Genomic DNA, 12,534 nt, shown 5'->3' with positions numbered 1-12,534 from the left:
ATGAGTACCAAGATAAATATGGTCCTCAGAATTTTTTAAATGAGTATCAAGATATTTTTTGACGAGTGGTTCCACCACACACCAAACTTGATCCTCAATAAATGGGGGAGAACCCCTGTGCATCACCTGTCAATTCTAGAAATTGAACTCGGGTCGTTAGGCTGCACAACCGCATGCCCAACCACTGAGCCAAGGCTCTCTTTGCAAATTCTTTCCAGTTACCTTGTTAACTGCAAATTCATGGCATGCTCCTTCCCATCGTCAATCTTACACCGTTTATGCAATGATTCTTCCATCGTATTTTATTCTTAATTCTAATCTACTAGATCTTGGTTTGTCAAGTTACGTTATACGAAGCCCGCGTTCATTCATTTTCTAACATACTCTTTTAGGGCATCTTCAACGCCGACCCTCAAACCTCTCGTATCCGTTTGGACCCTGCAAGCCATCCAAAGCCGACCCCTATCGGTCCGCATCTCAGTCTAGACCACAATTTTCCTGCCAACCGGAACCAAACCTGGGCAAGGGGTGGGGGCTTTGCGGGAGGCCAGACACGAGCCGCATAGTACTCTGACCCCCCGGCCCACCAAAAACATAGGTAGAGCCTGCGCATTTGTAGCTGGCCACATTGTTTCCGCGGCATAATCCCCCACTCTCTTCTTTCATCCCGCCACTCTCCACCAAATTCCCGTCCTTTTTGCCCACTCTCTTCTTCCCTCCCGTCACTGATGCATGGAGCCGGAGGAGACCCTGCCGAAGACGAAGACGGAGGTGGCAGAGGATCCAAGCATCACACTTTGCACGTCAAAGCGAAGGCCGCAAAGGCGGAAATGCTCAACAAGCAGAAGGCCGACGGAGGGCGTGCTAGTGGTGGATGAGGCGGTGGGCGTGCTGGTCGCAGACGTGGTGGAGGTCGGGGCCTGGGCCGCAGGGCTCCACCGCCCTCGCCGACTGTGCAAACGTTGACATGGCCGGAACATTACAAGAGTCCGTACTACTATGCCACGAAGCAGCTGGGTAGGCAGTCCCCGACAACCACCGCTGTGCCGTTCATCGTGGACGTCAACACGATGGCATTGATTTTCTCGGAGTGTTCATCGCCGCAGCTTGTCCAGACGCAGGCGCTGGGCATGGAGTAGCTGGGTGCCTGCACCTTGTTTGCTGGTATGCCTAAAGCTGGTGAGCCGGCGCACGACGACGCTGGGAGGGATATGTTCGACATCATCCACGAGGGAGGCCGCGGAGGAGGTTGCTATGCGGACATGCATGTGGATGACTCGGACCCACCCAGGCCAGCTCGTACTCCTAGCTAGGATCACAGTACACCCAGTCGGACACTCACCCAGCCAAGCACGCAGTCGGGCTACACCCGGTCCGGCACGTTCACCCATCCAGGAACGGACACACAACAATAGGATTGAGCCAACGGACAGCAGCAGGAGGAGGAAGGCGAGGACGATGATTCGGATGCTACCGATCCAAAGAATAGGGGTAGAGGAGAAAGCTTCAAAATGTGGGAGGACGAGCTGTTGTGCGACGCATGGTTGGCCACTAGTCTCGATTCGTTCCATGGCACGAAGCGAAATGGCACAACTTTTTGGGCCAACATTCACACTTGGTTCCATGAACACAAGCATTTTGAGCCCTACTCCGACGTAGTCATCCGCAACCGTGAGCAAAAGTCTCTCAACCATCAATGGTACACCATCCAAGAGGCCTTGTCAAAGTATTGCGGCCACTTGAGATAACTCGTCGCACGGTGGCCAAGTAGTGCGCAAGTCACCGAGCAAGTAAGTTGTTAAGATGTCTACATCATTTGGCCGGATATGCATATTTTTGTAGATCATTTGTAGCCAAATATGCATAGTTTCGTAGATCATTTGTAGCCGGATATTCATAGCTTTGTAGACGGATATGCATAGTTTCGTAGCCGGATATGCATTGTTGTGCATATCACTTGTCGGATATGCATTGTTGTGTAGATCACTTGCCGGATATGCATAGTATTGTAGCCGTATATGCATTGTTGTATAGATCACTTGCCGGATATGCATTGTTCTGTCGCTGGATATGCATTGTTGTATAGATCACTTGCCGGATATACATTGTTTTGTTGATAATTTGTAGCATGAAGAGATATCTGGCTGGCAAGTAAACTTTCGAAGCATAAAGAGATTTCTCTCAGTTTTTCATAGGTTTCGGTTAAGCATCACAACAAACTTAAGTCTCGAATACCTATAACCCTCTTAATAGTACGAAGGTCCTATGACTCAAATAAAAGAAAAAGAAACAACGAAATACTATGTCTTTCCTTCGCCATCCATCTTCTCGACTGCAGTCATTCTTCTTTGGACAAACTGCGACAGAAGTGCTTCACTTCAGCACTATTTTAAGGGCTCAATTCCTTCACGTAATCTTCTCGGCATGGTTTCTTCTCAAAACACATCTATCTCTTCTCTGCAACACAGACACTTCTCGATGAAGTTCTTCAAACTTCTCTTCAGAATATAGCATTCTTCTCGATATGCCAGGGTCTATTTCTCTCTGTGTGTGCTAGCAAACAAATCAGTTCCTTACTGTTTTTGACAACAATCTCCAAAACCCAAGGGGCAAGACAATTGCACCAGCAACAATTCCTTCACATTTGGCCGCTCGTGGCTGGGGTGGTCCTCGAACCACAATAGACAGATGTCGTCACTTGGTCTTGGGAGAAAGGAGGCCAGTTTCGGCCAAGTCTGCATATGCGGCCAAGTTCGCGACTATGGACGTGTCGGCCACTGCTACGTTCACTTGGAAATCTCAGACTCCGCTTCATTGTAGTTTTTTTTGGCGTGGCTAGCAATCAAAGACAGATGTTGGCCATCCGATAGGTTGGCTTGTCAGGGCCTTTTGCATGACGACGCCTGCCAGTTTTGCAACCAACACGACGTGATCATCAACCATCTTATTGCCGGCCGCGTCTTCGCTAGAGAAGTATGTACTAAGGTCTACATGGCCTTGGGGTTGGTGGAAGGAGTACCAACGGTAGGCGAATCCATCAAGGATTGGTGCATTAGGCATGGGCACGTTGGTCAACAAGCAAAGAAGACACCCGCTATATGTTTATTAGTCATGTGGGAGCTATGAAAACATCGGAACACCATCGTGTTTATGGCGCCATGCTGTGTACGGCAGGTGCTACGATGCATTGCGAGCGAGTAAAAGGTGTGGAAGCAAGTGCGCGTTCTTCGAGTAGAGCTGGGGGCATTCCTTGCGGTGGTAGGACGATGGGAGGACAGGGAGTAGTCCGGTCAGCGTGTGCTGGTGGAGTGGGCGAGGCATGCATGTACTAACATCATGTAAACTCAATTATAGTGTTTTCTTTCCCCTTTCTTCTATTCCCTCCGTTTTAAAATAAGTGTCTCAATTTTATACTGAAATTTCTCTTTCTTCTATTCCCTTTATCTCAAAATAAGCGTCTCAACTTTGTACTGAATTTAGTACAAGGAGTATCAAAGTTGAGACACTTGAGACAGAGAGAGTATATTACACGATATGCACACTTGTGAGATTCGAGAAAAAACGTATTTCACTTCGTCGGCGTCGTATTTTTTTGAACACAATACAGACGCAAGCGCTCGTACACTCACCCATATGAACGCCCACACGCACACCTTACTCCTATAAGCACCTTCGAGAGACTGAACCGGCATATCATTTAAGATTTACAAAGTCACTGTAGGCGTCTCGTCGTCGACGGAAACGTCTCCTCTCACTAAAAGCGCATCGCCGAAAATCTTGAAATAAATCCAGAAATAATGCAAGCACCAGGACTTAAATCCTGATAGGCCGGTGATACCACTGTTCTTCTAACCACGGGTTGGTTTGCCGTTGGCGTCGCATTTGATTCCGTAGTTCCTTGGGAAATGGGAGGAGTTGTACGCTGAGCCGCGTCCGTGTTGAGTTGGATGACCGAAATTGAGCTAATGGTATGTACGTATCCGATCATGCAACGTCGCTAAATCCATCTTACGTCGGACACTACACTCGTTACGTCGCTAAATCTGACAACTGCTTGCCTTCGGATCGGGATACAGTTAAGGAATCCGAAAAGGCCACTGCGCGGATTCAAAGATCAACTGGCGGAAGGTTCTTGAGCACGACTCAGATTTGTTCCGGTCATGCGTGGCGGGCCTTTTATAAGCCACACAAGGGCCCTCGTCAACGAAGCACCCACGCACGACGGCAACCAACAAACGCGAGATTCACATACTCCCGTAATACGCGAGCGCGAGACGATCGATCCTCGATCGGTTCCTTTTGGGTCAGATCAGCGGCGATACATGGCGCACGGGCAGGAGTCTTCGACGGAGGCCGCCGCCGGCGGCGCCGCGCCGCTGTGCGCGAACGGCTGCGGGTTCTACGGGAGCGAGGCGACCAAGGGCATGTGCTCAAAGTGCTACCGCGACCACCTCAAGGCAGGAGATGTGGCTGCCCCCGCCGTCGAGGGGAAGATCAATGCCGACGACCTCGTCCTCGCCTTCAAGACGTCGGTGAGCCTGCAGGACTCTACCGCTGCCGCTGCTACCGTGGCGACACCGTCGGCCGATGCGCCAGCGAAGAAGGCGGCGCCGACGAGGTGCATGGCGTGCAGGAAGAAGGTGGGGCTGCTGGGGTTCGCGTGCCGCTGCGGTGGCACCTTCTGCTCGCTGCACCGGTACGTGGACGGGCACGCGTGCGGCTTCGACTACAAGAAGGTCGGCCGGGAGCAGATCGCGCAGCAGAACCCTCTCGTCGCGCCGTCCAAGCTCCATAACAAGATTTGATGGCAGGAGGAGTTGAAACACATATGTATACAGTTTTAGTTTACTCATTGGCTTTACTGTCTCTCCTGTACTTAATTAGATCTTTCAAGCACTAGCTTGATATAAGTTGAAGAAGGTCGATTTTATCTTTGTTGTTCATAGCGACGTATTCGTACAAATTGATGTAACTGGGCACCATCATGTTACTCAGATTAATAATATCCATGTTTTCAAAAAAAGATTAATTATATCCATGTAGCATTACGGAAAAATTCTTTTATGCCAAGTGCAAGGTTATTTGTTGAGTGTACTTCATTGGACACTGGCAGACAAGACCTTTGCCAAGTGTAACAAAACTCAGTGAAAGAATGACACTCATCAAACAGGTATGTTGCCGAGTGCCAAACAGAAAACACTCAACAAAGTAGGGTTTCTTTTATAAGATACTCGGCAAACAATTATAAATCAACAACATACATATGTTCATTTGAATTTAGATTTGGATTTGGATTCTGAAGAACAAACTCTTTAAATATTATTCGATAAATAGCAAGAAATGTAATTCATGTCTTAAAATTAGTAACCGGTTCCAAAAATGCCAAAATTTGGCATTAGTAACATAATGTAATGTGTTCCACGCCGCAAAAATTAGTGATGTTATAGATATTATTTCGCTATGTATAACAATTAATAGTAGCATTTAACGGACATAATTTAAATTTTAACCGCAAGTGTATGAAAATGTTAGCAAAGACGGGTTCAAAACTATTTGTGTTCTTGACTCAATGTTTAGGCCTTATATACAAGAAAAGAAGAGGAATTGTGAACATGAGGGTGCCAAGACTCAACCCGACCATGGAGCTCAGTCGCAGAGGACAAATACTGACTCTAAAGCATACAAAAGTTTGATGGAATCTAGACTGAAGATTGGGGAAAATTTGTGATGAGTTGGTTGAGCTGGACAAATTCAGAACATGAAGATGCAGAAAATATAAAAATTCATATATCACGTTTTGCCTCTGAAAACATCATCCCCTTCTTGTCCATGACCAGCAACAACCTGCATCGGATCTTATTGGTTTTTAAATCTGAAAATTGCAAATGATGTCTAAAAACTACTCCATTCGTTCTAGAATGTAGTGCGTATAAATTTTCTGAAAAGTCAAACTAAGTAAACTTTGACTAAGTTTACGGAGAATACAATTTCTATATACAATTCCAAACATATGCAATATGAAAATATAACAGATGATGTATCCAATGATATGCATTTGGTATCTTAAATGTTCATATTTTTGTCTATAAACATGGTCAAAGTTTGTAATGTTTGACTTTTGAAAAAATCTATATGTACTACATTATGGAATGGAGGTAGTATGAAACATGACGGGGCGCCATGATATGATCCCTAGAGGTTGTGATGAAATCTTAATAAGAAAGTTTCGCAAAAGTTGTGACATACACTACTTGAAAACCGAACCATCTCCGAGGAAGAATCGATGTTTCGAGGGGAAACGGATTAGGTTTGAAGGCAAAGTGTGAGTTTCTTCATGGTTTGACCTTGAATTTTTTTTACACTCTTCCCACACAAAAAAAGAATTTTTTTTTACGCTCAACATACACCATCACATGTTTCGCGTACAAATTTGTCTTTTGTCGGGGTTCGTTTGTTATATTTAAGTCATTAAGTTCCCTCCAGGCATTAAACGGATATAGTTCACATTTGAACTGCAAGTGCATTAGAAGGTTGAAAAAATTGCTTTAAAAAATCCTAATTTTGTTCTTGAGTATATGTTTATCCCTGATTCAAGAAAATTAAAGGAGTTGGAAACATTAGGGTGCTTAGAGGTTTCTGGTTTTCTAATTCTATAAAAGACAAGGCAAACGAAGTATGAAAAACATGAAACCTACAAATGGTGTCATAATATGATACCCATATGTCGTGATAAAGATTTGAGCAGTTTTTGCAAAAGTTGTGATGTACACTACTATAAACTGGAACATCTCCAAGGAAGAATCATGGTTTCGATAAGGAACATGTCAGGTTTGAAGGTGAAGCGATCACTGCATCATCCATTGGCCTTTAGTTTTTCTACACTTAAGATACACCATCGCATGTTCTATGTTCAAATTTGGCAATTTTTGTTGTTCATTCATTATATTTAAGTTGTTTCGCGCATTTCTAGGCATTTGTTGAATACAATTAAAATTCAAAGCGAATTGCATGAATTTTTATGACAAAGTTAGGTTGAGAATAATAATTGTATTCTTGAGTATATGTTTTGGACATATCCAAGAAAAATAGGGGAATTCCCAACATCGGGATGATAGGACTCGACCCTTAACATGAATCTTATTGGTTTTTCAATTCTAGAAAATACAAACAAATTCTGCAAAATGTGCACCTAGAATGTTGTGGTAAATTTTTGAGAAGTTTTGGCAAAAATTGTGATGTACATTGCTTACAAACTGGACCATCTCTGAAGAAAAAAAAAACTAATCTTGAGATGGAAAATGTCAGGTTCCCAGGAGAAAAGACTATTGCTTCATTGGTTGGCCTTAAAAAAAAATTAAAATAAACATACAAAACTATATTGAAGTCATTTAATGCATTTCCAGTTATTAATAGATATAATTAAAATTTGAACTGCAAGTGCATAAAAAGGTTGGAAAGATTGGGTTGAAAAAACCTATTTTTGTTCTTGAGTCCATGTTTAGGCCTTATCAAAGAAAAAAAAGAGGTATTTCAAACATCAAGGTGTTAGGACTCGACCTGGACCATGGAGGCTGTTGGTTTTCAAATTTTGAAAAATGCAAAGGAAGTCTGAAAAATATGAAACTTGGTATTATGCCATGATATGACACCTATGAGTTGTGGTAAAATTTGAGAAGGTTTCGCTAAAATTGTAACATACACTACTTAATCGCACCATCTTGAAGGAAGAATTGTCGTTTCGAGATGGAACGGGCCAGGTCTGATTTTGAAGCGACCGCTGCTTCATCGGTCGGCCTTGAAAAGAATTGTGACATATGTGAAGATTTGGCATTTTCGGGTCATTTGCTATATTTAAGTTATTTAGTGAATTCTAGGTATTTAGTGAATCTAATTGAAAAATTAATTGCAAATGGGCAAAAAGTTCGTAAAATTGGGCTAAAATTCTTTAGTCTATGTTTATACCTTATCAAAAAGAGAAGAGAAGTGAGAAAATAAAAGAAAGGAAAAGGAAGTATAAAATGTTTGCCGAGTATACTTAAAAGGGAGGAAGACTAGGCAAAGACCTTGTGTTCTGATTGGTCAGCATAGCCCTCCCACGGATCACATGTTCTGGTCACTGGATTCACTTAGATCGAACGGGCTAGGGTGACCTACCCATATCTCATCTCATCTCTCTCTCTCCCTCCACCGCCCCTCCCCCCCTCCGAAACATTCACTCCGTCGCCGCTCCTCTGGCCCGACGTTGCCCCCATCTCCTCTTCCCCAACCAAGCCTCCACTTCTCCTCCTCTTCCCGAACTGGTCTGCCCCTTCTCCTTCTCCAACAAGCAATAGCTAGCAGGCAACAGCAACACACAGCGGCAAGCGATAGCACACAACAACAAGCATCATCACGTAGTGGCGCGTCCTGCCATTGTCCTACTGTCTGTGACCGTCGTTGCACATCCGGTCGCTTACCCCGCAACTCCATTAAATTATTTTGCTGAGTGTAGCACTCAACAAAGCCTTCGATTTTATCAAGTGTTACACTCAGAAAACCGACCAGTCGCCGCAAACATTATTTTTCACTGAGTTTGAATAGTACATCAAGAAATACTCGGCAAACTGTTCACCAAGTATCTGAGAAAAAACAGTCGGCAAACCCCACTTCGTTAGACAAGGTGTATGCCAAGCAGTCTTCGTCGAGTACTTTTCGGTCTTCGTCGAGTATTTTTGGTATTCGGTGTACAACATATTTCATGTACCTTGGTGTCTGATGATATTTTTTGGGATTTGCAAATGCAAGACATATTTTCAGATTTGTCATTTTTTGACAAGATTTTCATATTTGTCATTTGTTTCAACATTATAATAAGCGTTTTCGAGTTTATACATCATGTATTATCTTCGACAATCTATGCATTGTTTTCTAACACAGCATACACAGATGCAACCCTATAAACGCAAGCACACACACCCTATCCATATGGGCATCTTTGAGATACTCAACCGGCACAACATCTTAAGATTGACAAAATCGCCAGAGACGCCTTCATAGTCGACGAGAACTTCTTCTGTCACTGAACGCACATCGTCGGAAGGTCTAAAATAAATTCAAGAAAACATGACCATTAGTGCTAAGTTTAGGACTTGGACCTAGTGGGTTGGTTCCACCACAAGAAACCTAACCATCCGAGTTCGGTTTGCATATCCGACAATCTACGCTGAAGGTAAAGAAACACACTTTTATTTGGTATACTTAATGAAAATTTTACATCATACTAACATGTTGCATCGGGGTGATATTAGCTCTATCACCGCCCCTGGTAGAGACGTTTGCCTATTGTCGAACGTGACTTGCTTCATGGATTCAGTGGCGGCGAAGACTCCTCATTGGCAACTTGTGCTCCGAAAGACCGCCATGGCAAGCTCATGAGTGTCCTCATGAGCAAAAAGCCCCTTAGGGCAAGGGGCCGGTCGTCCTACCATAAATCTTGCAAAAAAGATACTCTCTATAAAAAATATATGATTCTTTAGACCATTACTTTAGTGATCTAAAATGATTGTATATTTATTTACAGAGGAGTATTTTATAGCAGGTTTTGTCGGCGGTCCGATCTTGTAGTTTCCTGGGAGATTATGTGTGCGTTTGTCGTTGAGAAGAAGAAGAAACAGGAAATAGTCTTGCTAAGTCTTAGTCGACTAAGATTTTGTTATGTCTCAGTCGATGCTATTATCAAAAACCTGCCGCTGATGTATCGAAAGAGCGACTTCCATTCTTCATTGTCTCACCTCGATGTTTTCGGAGTTCACCTCTGTGAGGTTACACCCGGCTGTAGTTGCCAAATTAAGACCAAACCATAAGGCCAGTGCCTCGGCCATAAGCACATCTCCGCACCAATCAATTTCCCCATTTCCTGTCGCGACGAATCTGCCATTTGAGTCCCTGTTGACAAGGTCATACGAGCGCTTGCGTAAGTCTGGGTCAAAAGCCCCATCCATGTTTAGCTTCACATAGTTGTTCATTGCTCTTTCCTAGCCATGTTGCTTGATCGTCGCCTTTGCATCGCTCACCGTAGTATAGTTAGCAACCAAAGCTCTGATTGCTATTACTATGAACTTAGGTTTTTGTACCTTTTCATTATGCACTAATTTTCTCCTCTCCCACCATAAATATCAGGAACCAATAGCAATTGCTTATGTTGAATTTCCCAGACCGAAGTCCACACGTTTTTCAGCTGGTTGTAGCAATAAATATTCTAGCGCAACTCCTGCATGATCCATAGCGCATGTTTTATCAATATCAAAGTCCAAACGCAGTAACCGCAATACCTATTTAGGTTTTGCACATATGAATAACAGGTGCTTGCTATGTACTCCTACTCGACTGAGATTTGTCCAGTCTCAACGGGAAAAGGTAGAAGGAGTTGTGGGCTGAGCCGTTTCACTCACCGTTGAGTTGGATGACCAAAATTGAGCTAACGAGATGTACGTATCTTTTCTTTTTCTTTTTGATGAAACGGAGATGTACGTATCCTTGATCATGCAACGTAAAGCACCTTACGTTGGAACTACTCTTTTTTTTTTTGAGGGAACGTTGGAACTACTCTTGGGTATCATCAATTCATCATCGGAGGAGGTCTGCCAACTGCTTCCCTTCGATACGGACACGGTTAAGGAAACCGAAAAGGCCACTGCGCTTCGATAGGGACACGGTTAAGGAAACCGAAAAGGCCACTGCGTGGCTTCAAAGATCAAATGGAACGTTCTAGAGCACGCCTCGGAGTTCTTCTGGTCACGCGTGGCCGACCTTTATAAGGGATGCCCTCGGGGCCTCGTTAACAAAGCACCCACGCACGACGGCTACCAACCAACGCCAGATTCACGGACTCCCGTAATACGCGAACGCGAGACGATCGATTCTCGGTTGGTTTGTTTTAGATCCGACCAGCGGCAATACATGGCGCACGGGCAGGAGTCGTCGACGGAGGCCGCCGCCGGTGGGGGCGCACCGCTGTGCGCGAACGGCTGCGGGTTCTACGGGAGCGAGGCGACCAAGGGCATGTGCTCCAAGTGCTACCGCGACCACCTCAAGTCCACCGATGTGGCTGCCCCCGTCGTCGAGGGGAAGATCAATGCCGACGACCTCGTCCTCGCCTTCAAGACGTCGGTGAGCCTGCAGGACTCTGCCGCTGCAATTACTGCTGAGGCGGGACCGGCGGCGAAGAAGGCGGCGCCGACCAGGTGCATGGCGTGCAACAAGAAGGTGGGGCTGCTGGGGTTCGCGTGCCGCTGCGGTGGCACCTTCTGCTCGCTGCACCGGTACGTGGACGGGCACGCGTGCGGCTTCGACTACAAGAAGGTCGGCCGGGAGCAGATCGCGCAGCAGAACCCTCTCGTCGCGCCGTCCAAGTTCCACAACAAGATTTGAAGGCAGGAAGAGTTGGAAACATATGTATACAGTTTTAGTTTACTCGTTGGCTTTACTATCTCTCATACTTAATTCGATCTTTCAAGCACTGGCTCCATAAGTTGAAACGGGTCGATCCTGATCTTTCTTGTTCTTTTTTTCTTGAACATCAGCACAGACACAAACGCTCATATACACGCGCATACACTCATTTCTATGAACGCGCACACACACCCTACCCCTATGAGCATCTTCGGAAGACTGAGCCGGCATATCATCTTGAGATTTACGAAGTCACCGTAGGCGCCTCGTCTTTGACGAAAACGTCTCCTCCCACTGAATGCGTATCGCCGGAAATCCTGAAATAAATTCAGGAATAAATGCGAGCACGGTCCCTCTAACCATCCAATCACAGGTTGGTTCTGATCTTTCTTGTTCGTAGCGACTTATTCATACAAATTGATGTAACTGGCACCATCATGTTACTCAGATTAATAATATCCATGTTTTCAAAAAATATTAATAATATCCATGTAGTATTACCGAAAAATTCTTTTATGCCGAGTGCAAGGTTGTTTGCTGAGTGTACTTCACTGGACGCTCGCAAATAATATCCATGTAGTATTGCATTTAAGATGGCTCTCCCACCCAACCCCCCACACCCCCACCGGCGACCATGGCTCCGGCCATGATTCGATTGGATCTAGCCACTAAAACCTCTTTCCTCTCCAATGGATCCCTTCCTAGACCCAAATTCCATCGCCCATCAATTGGATTTCTCATTTGGTCATCATTTCAGAGGTGAGATTTGTAAGTATTTTCAATCTTTGGTGAGCCCGGTCTCCTCTTCTCATGGTTTCACCATGGTGATCTCCTTCGCAAGATTTGCTTTCCGTTTGAACACCATCAATGTTAGCCTGGTTCTATCTGCTTGTACTGGTGCTGATTACCAATCATTTGAAGTTGCTCACATCTCCGGCAATGTATATCAGTTTAAAGTATGTTCTAAGGCCGTGGGTTTCTTCTTGGTTCAGAAGATCTATTTCACATGTGATCTATTCAAATGCTACTTCCATCTTTGGAGTGGTGGTGGACCAAACTGGTTATTTGAGGAGAAGAAATGGTATAAGGAACAAGATGCGGAAT

General features: G+C 44.8%; 2 protein-coding genes across 2 annotated transcripts; both read left to right on the top strand.

Annotated features, from left to right (window-relative positions):
• Positions 1–4,322: 4,322 nt before the first annotated feature.
• Positions 4,323–4,805, top strand: LOC109733347 (zinc finger A20 and AN1 domain-containing stress-associated protein 7-like). The gene has a single exon (XM_020292551.1). The coding sequence runs from the start codon at positions 4,323–4,325 to the stop codon at positions 4,803–4,805; it is 483 nt and encodes a 160-aa protein (XP_020148140.1).
• Positions 4,806–10,328: 5,523 nt separating this feature from the next.
• Positions 10,329–12,277, top strand: LOC109733356 (zinc finger A20 and AN1 domain-containing stress-associated protein 7-like). The gene has a single exon (XM_020292559.3). It carries the CDS (start codon positions 10,939–10,941, stop codon positions 11,407–11,409), a length of 471 nt encoding a protein of 156 aa, XP_020148148.1. The 5' UTR covers positions 10,329–10,938; the 3' UTR covers positions 11,410–12,277.
• Positions 12,278–12,534: the final 257 nt, after the last annotated feature.

The sequence above is a fragment of the Aegilops tauschii genome, chromosome 2 (genome assembly GCF_002575655.3).
Source record: "Aegilops tauschii subsp. strangulata cultivar AL8/78 chromosome 2, Aet v6.0, whole genome shotgun sequence".
Lineage (NCBI taxonomy): Eukaryota > Viridiplantae > Streptophyta > Magnoliopsida > Poales > Poaceae > Aegilops > Aegilops tauschii.
The sequence above is the reverse complement of the archived record's forward strand: the minus strand, read 5'-3'. Positions and strand labels throughout refer to the sequence as shown.

Excerpts from the sequence above, each read along its gene's own strand:
- LOC109733347 (XM_020292551.1), top strand. The coding sequence starts at position 4,323 with ATGGCGCACGGGCAGGAGTCTTCGACGGAGGCCGCCGCCGGCGGCGCC.
- LOC109733356 (XM_020292559.3), top strand. The coding sequence starts at position 10,939 with ATGGCGCACGGGCAGGAGTCGTCGACGGAGGCCGCCGCCGGTGGGGGC.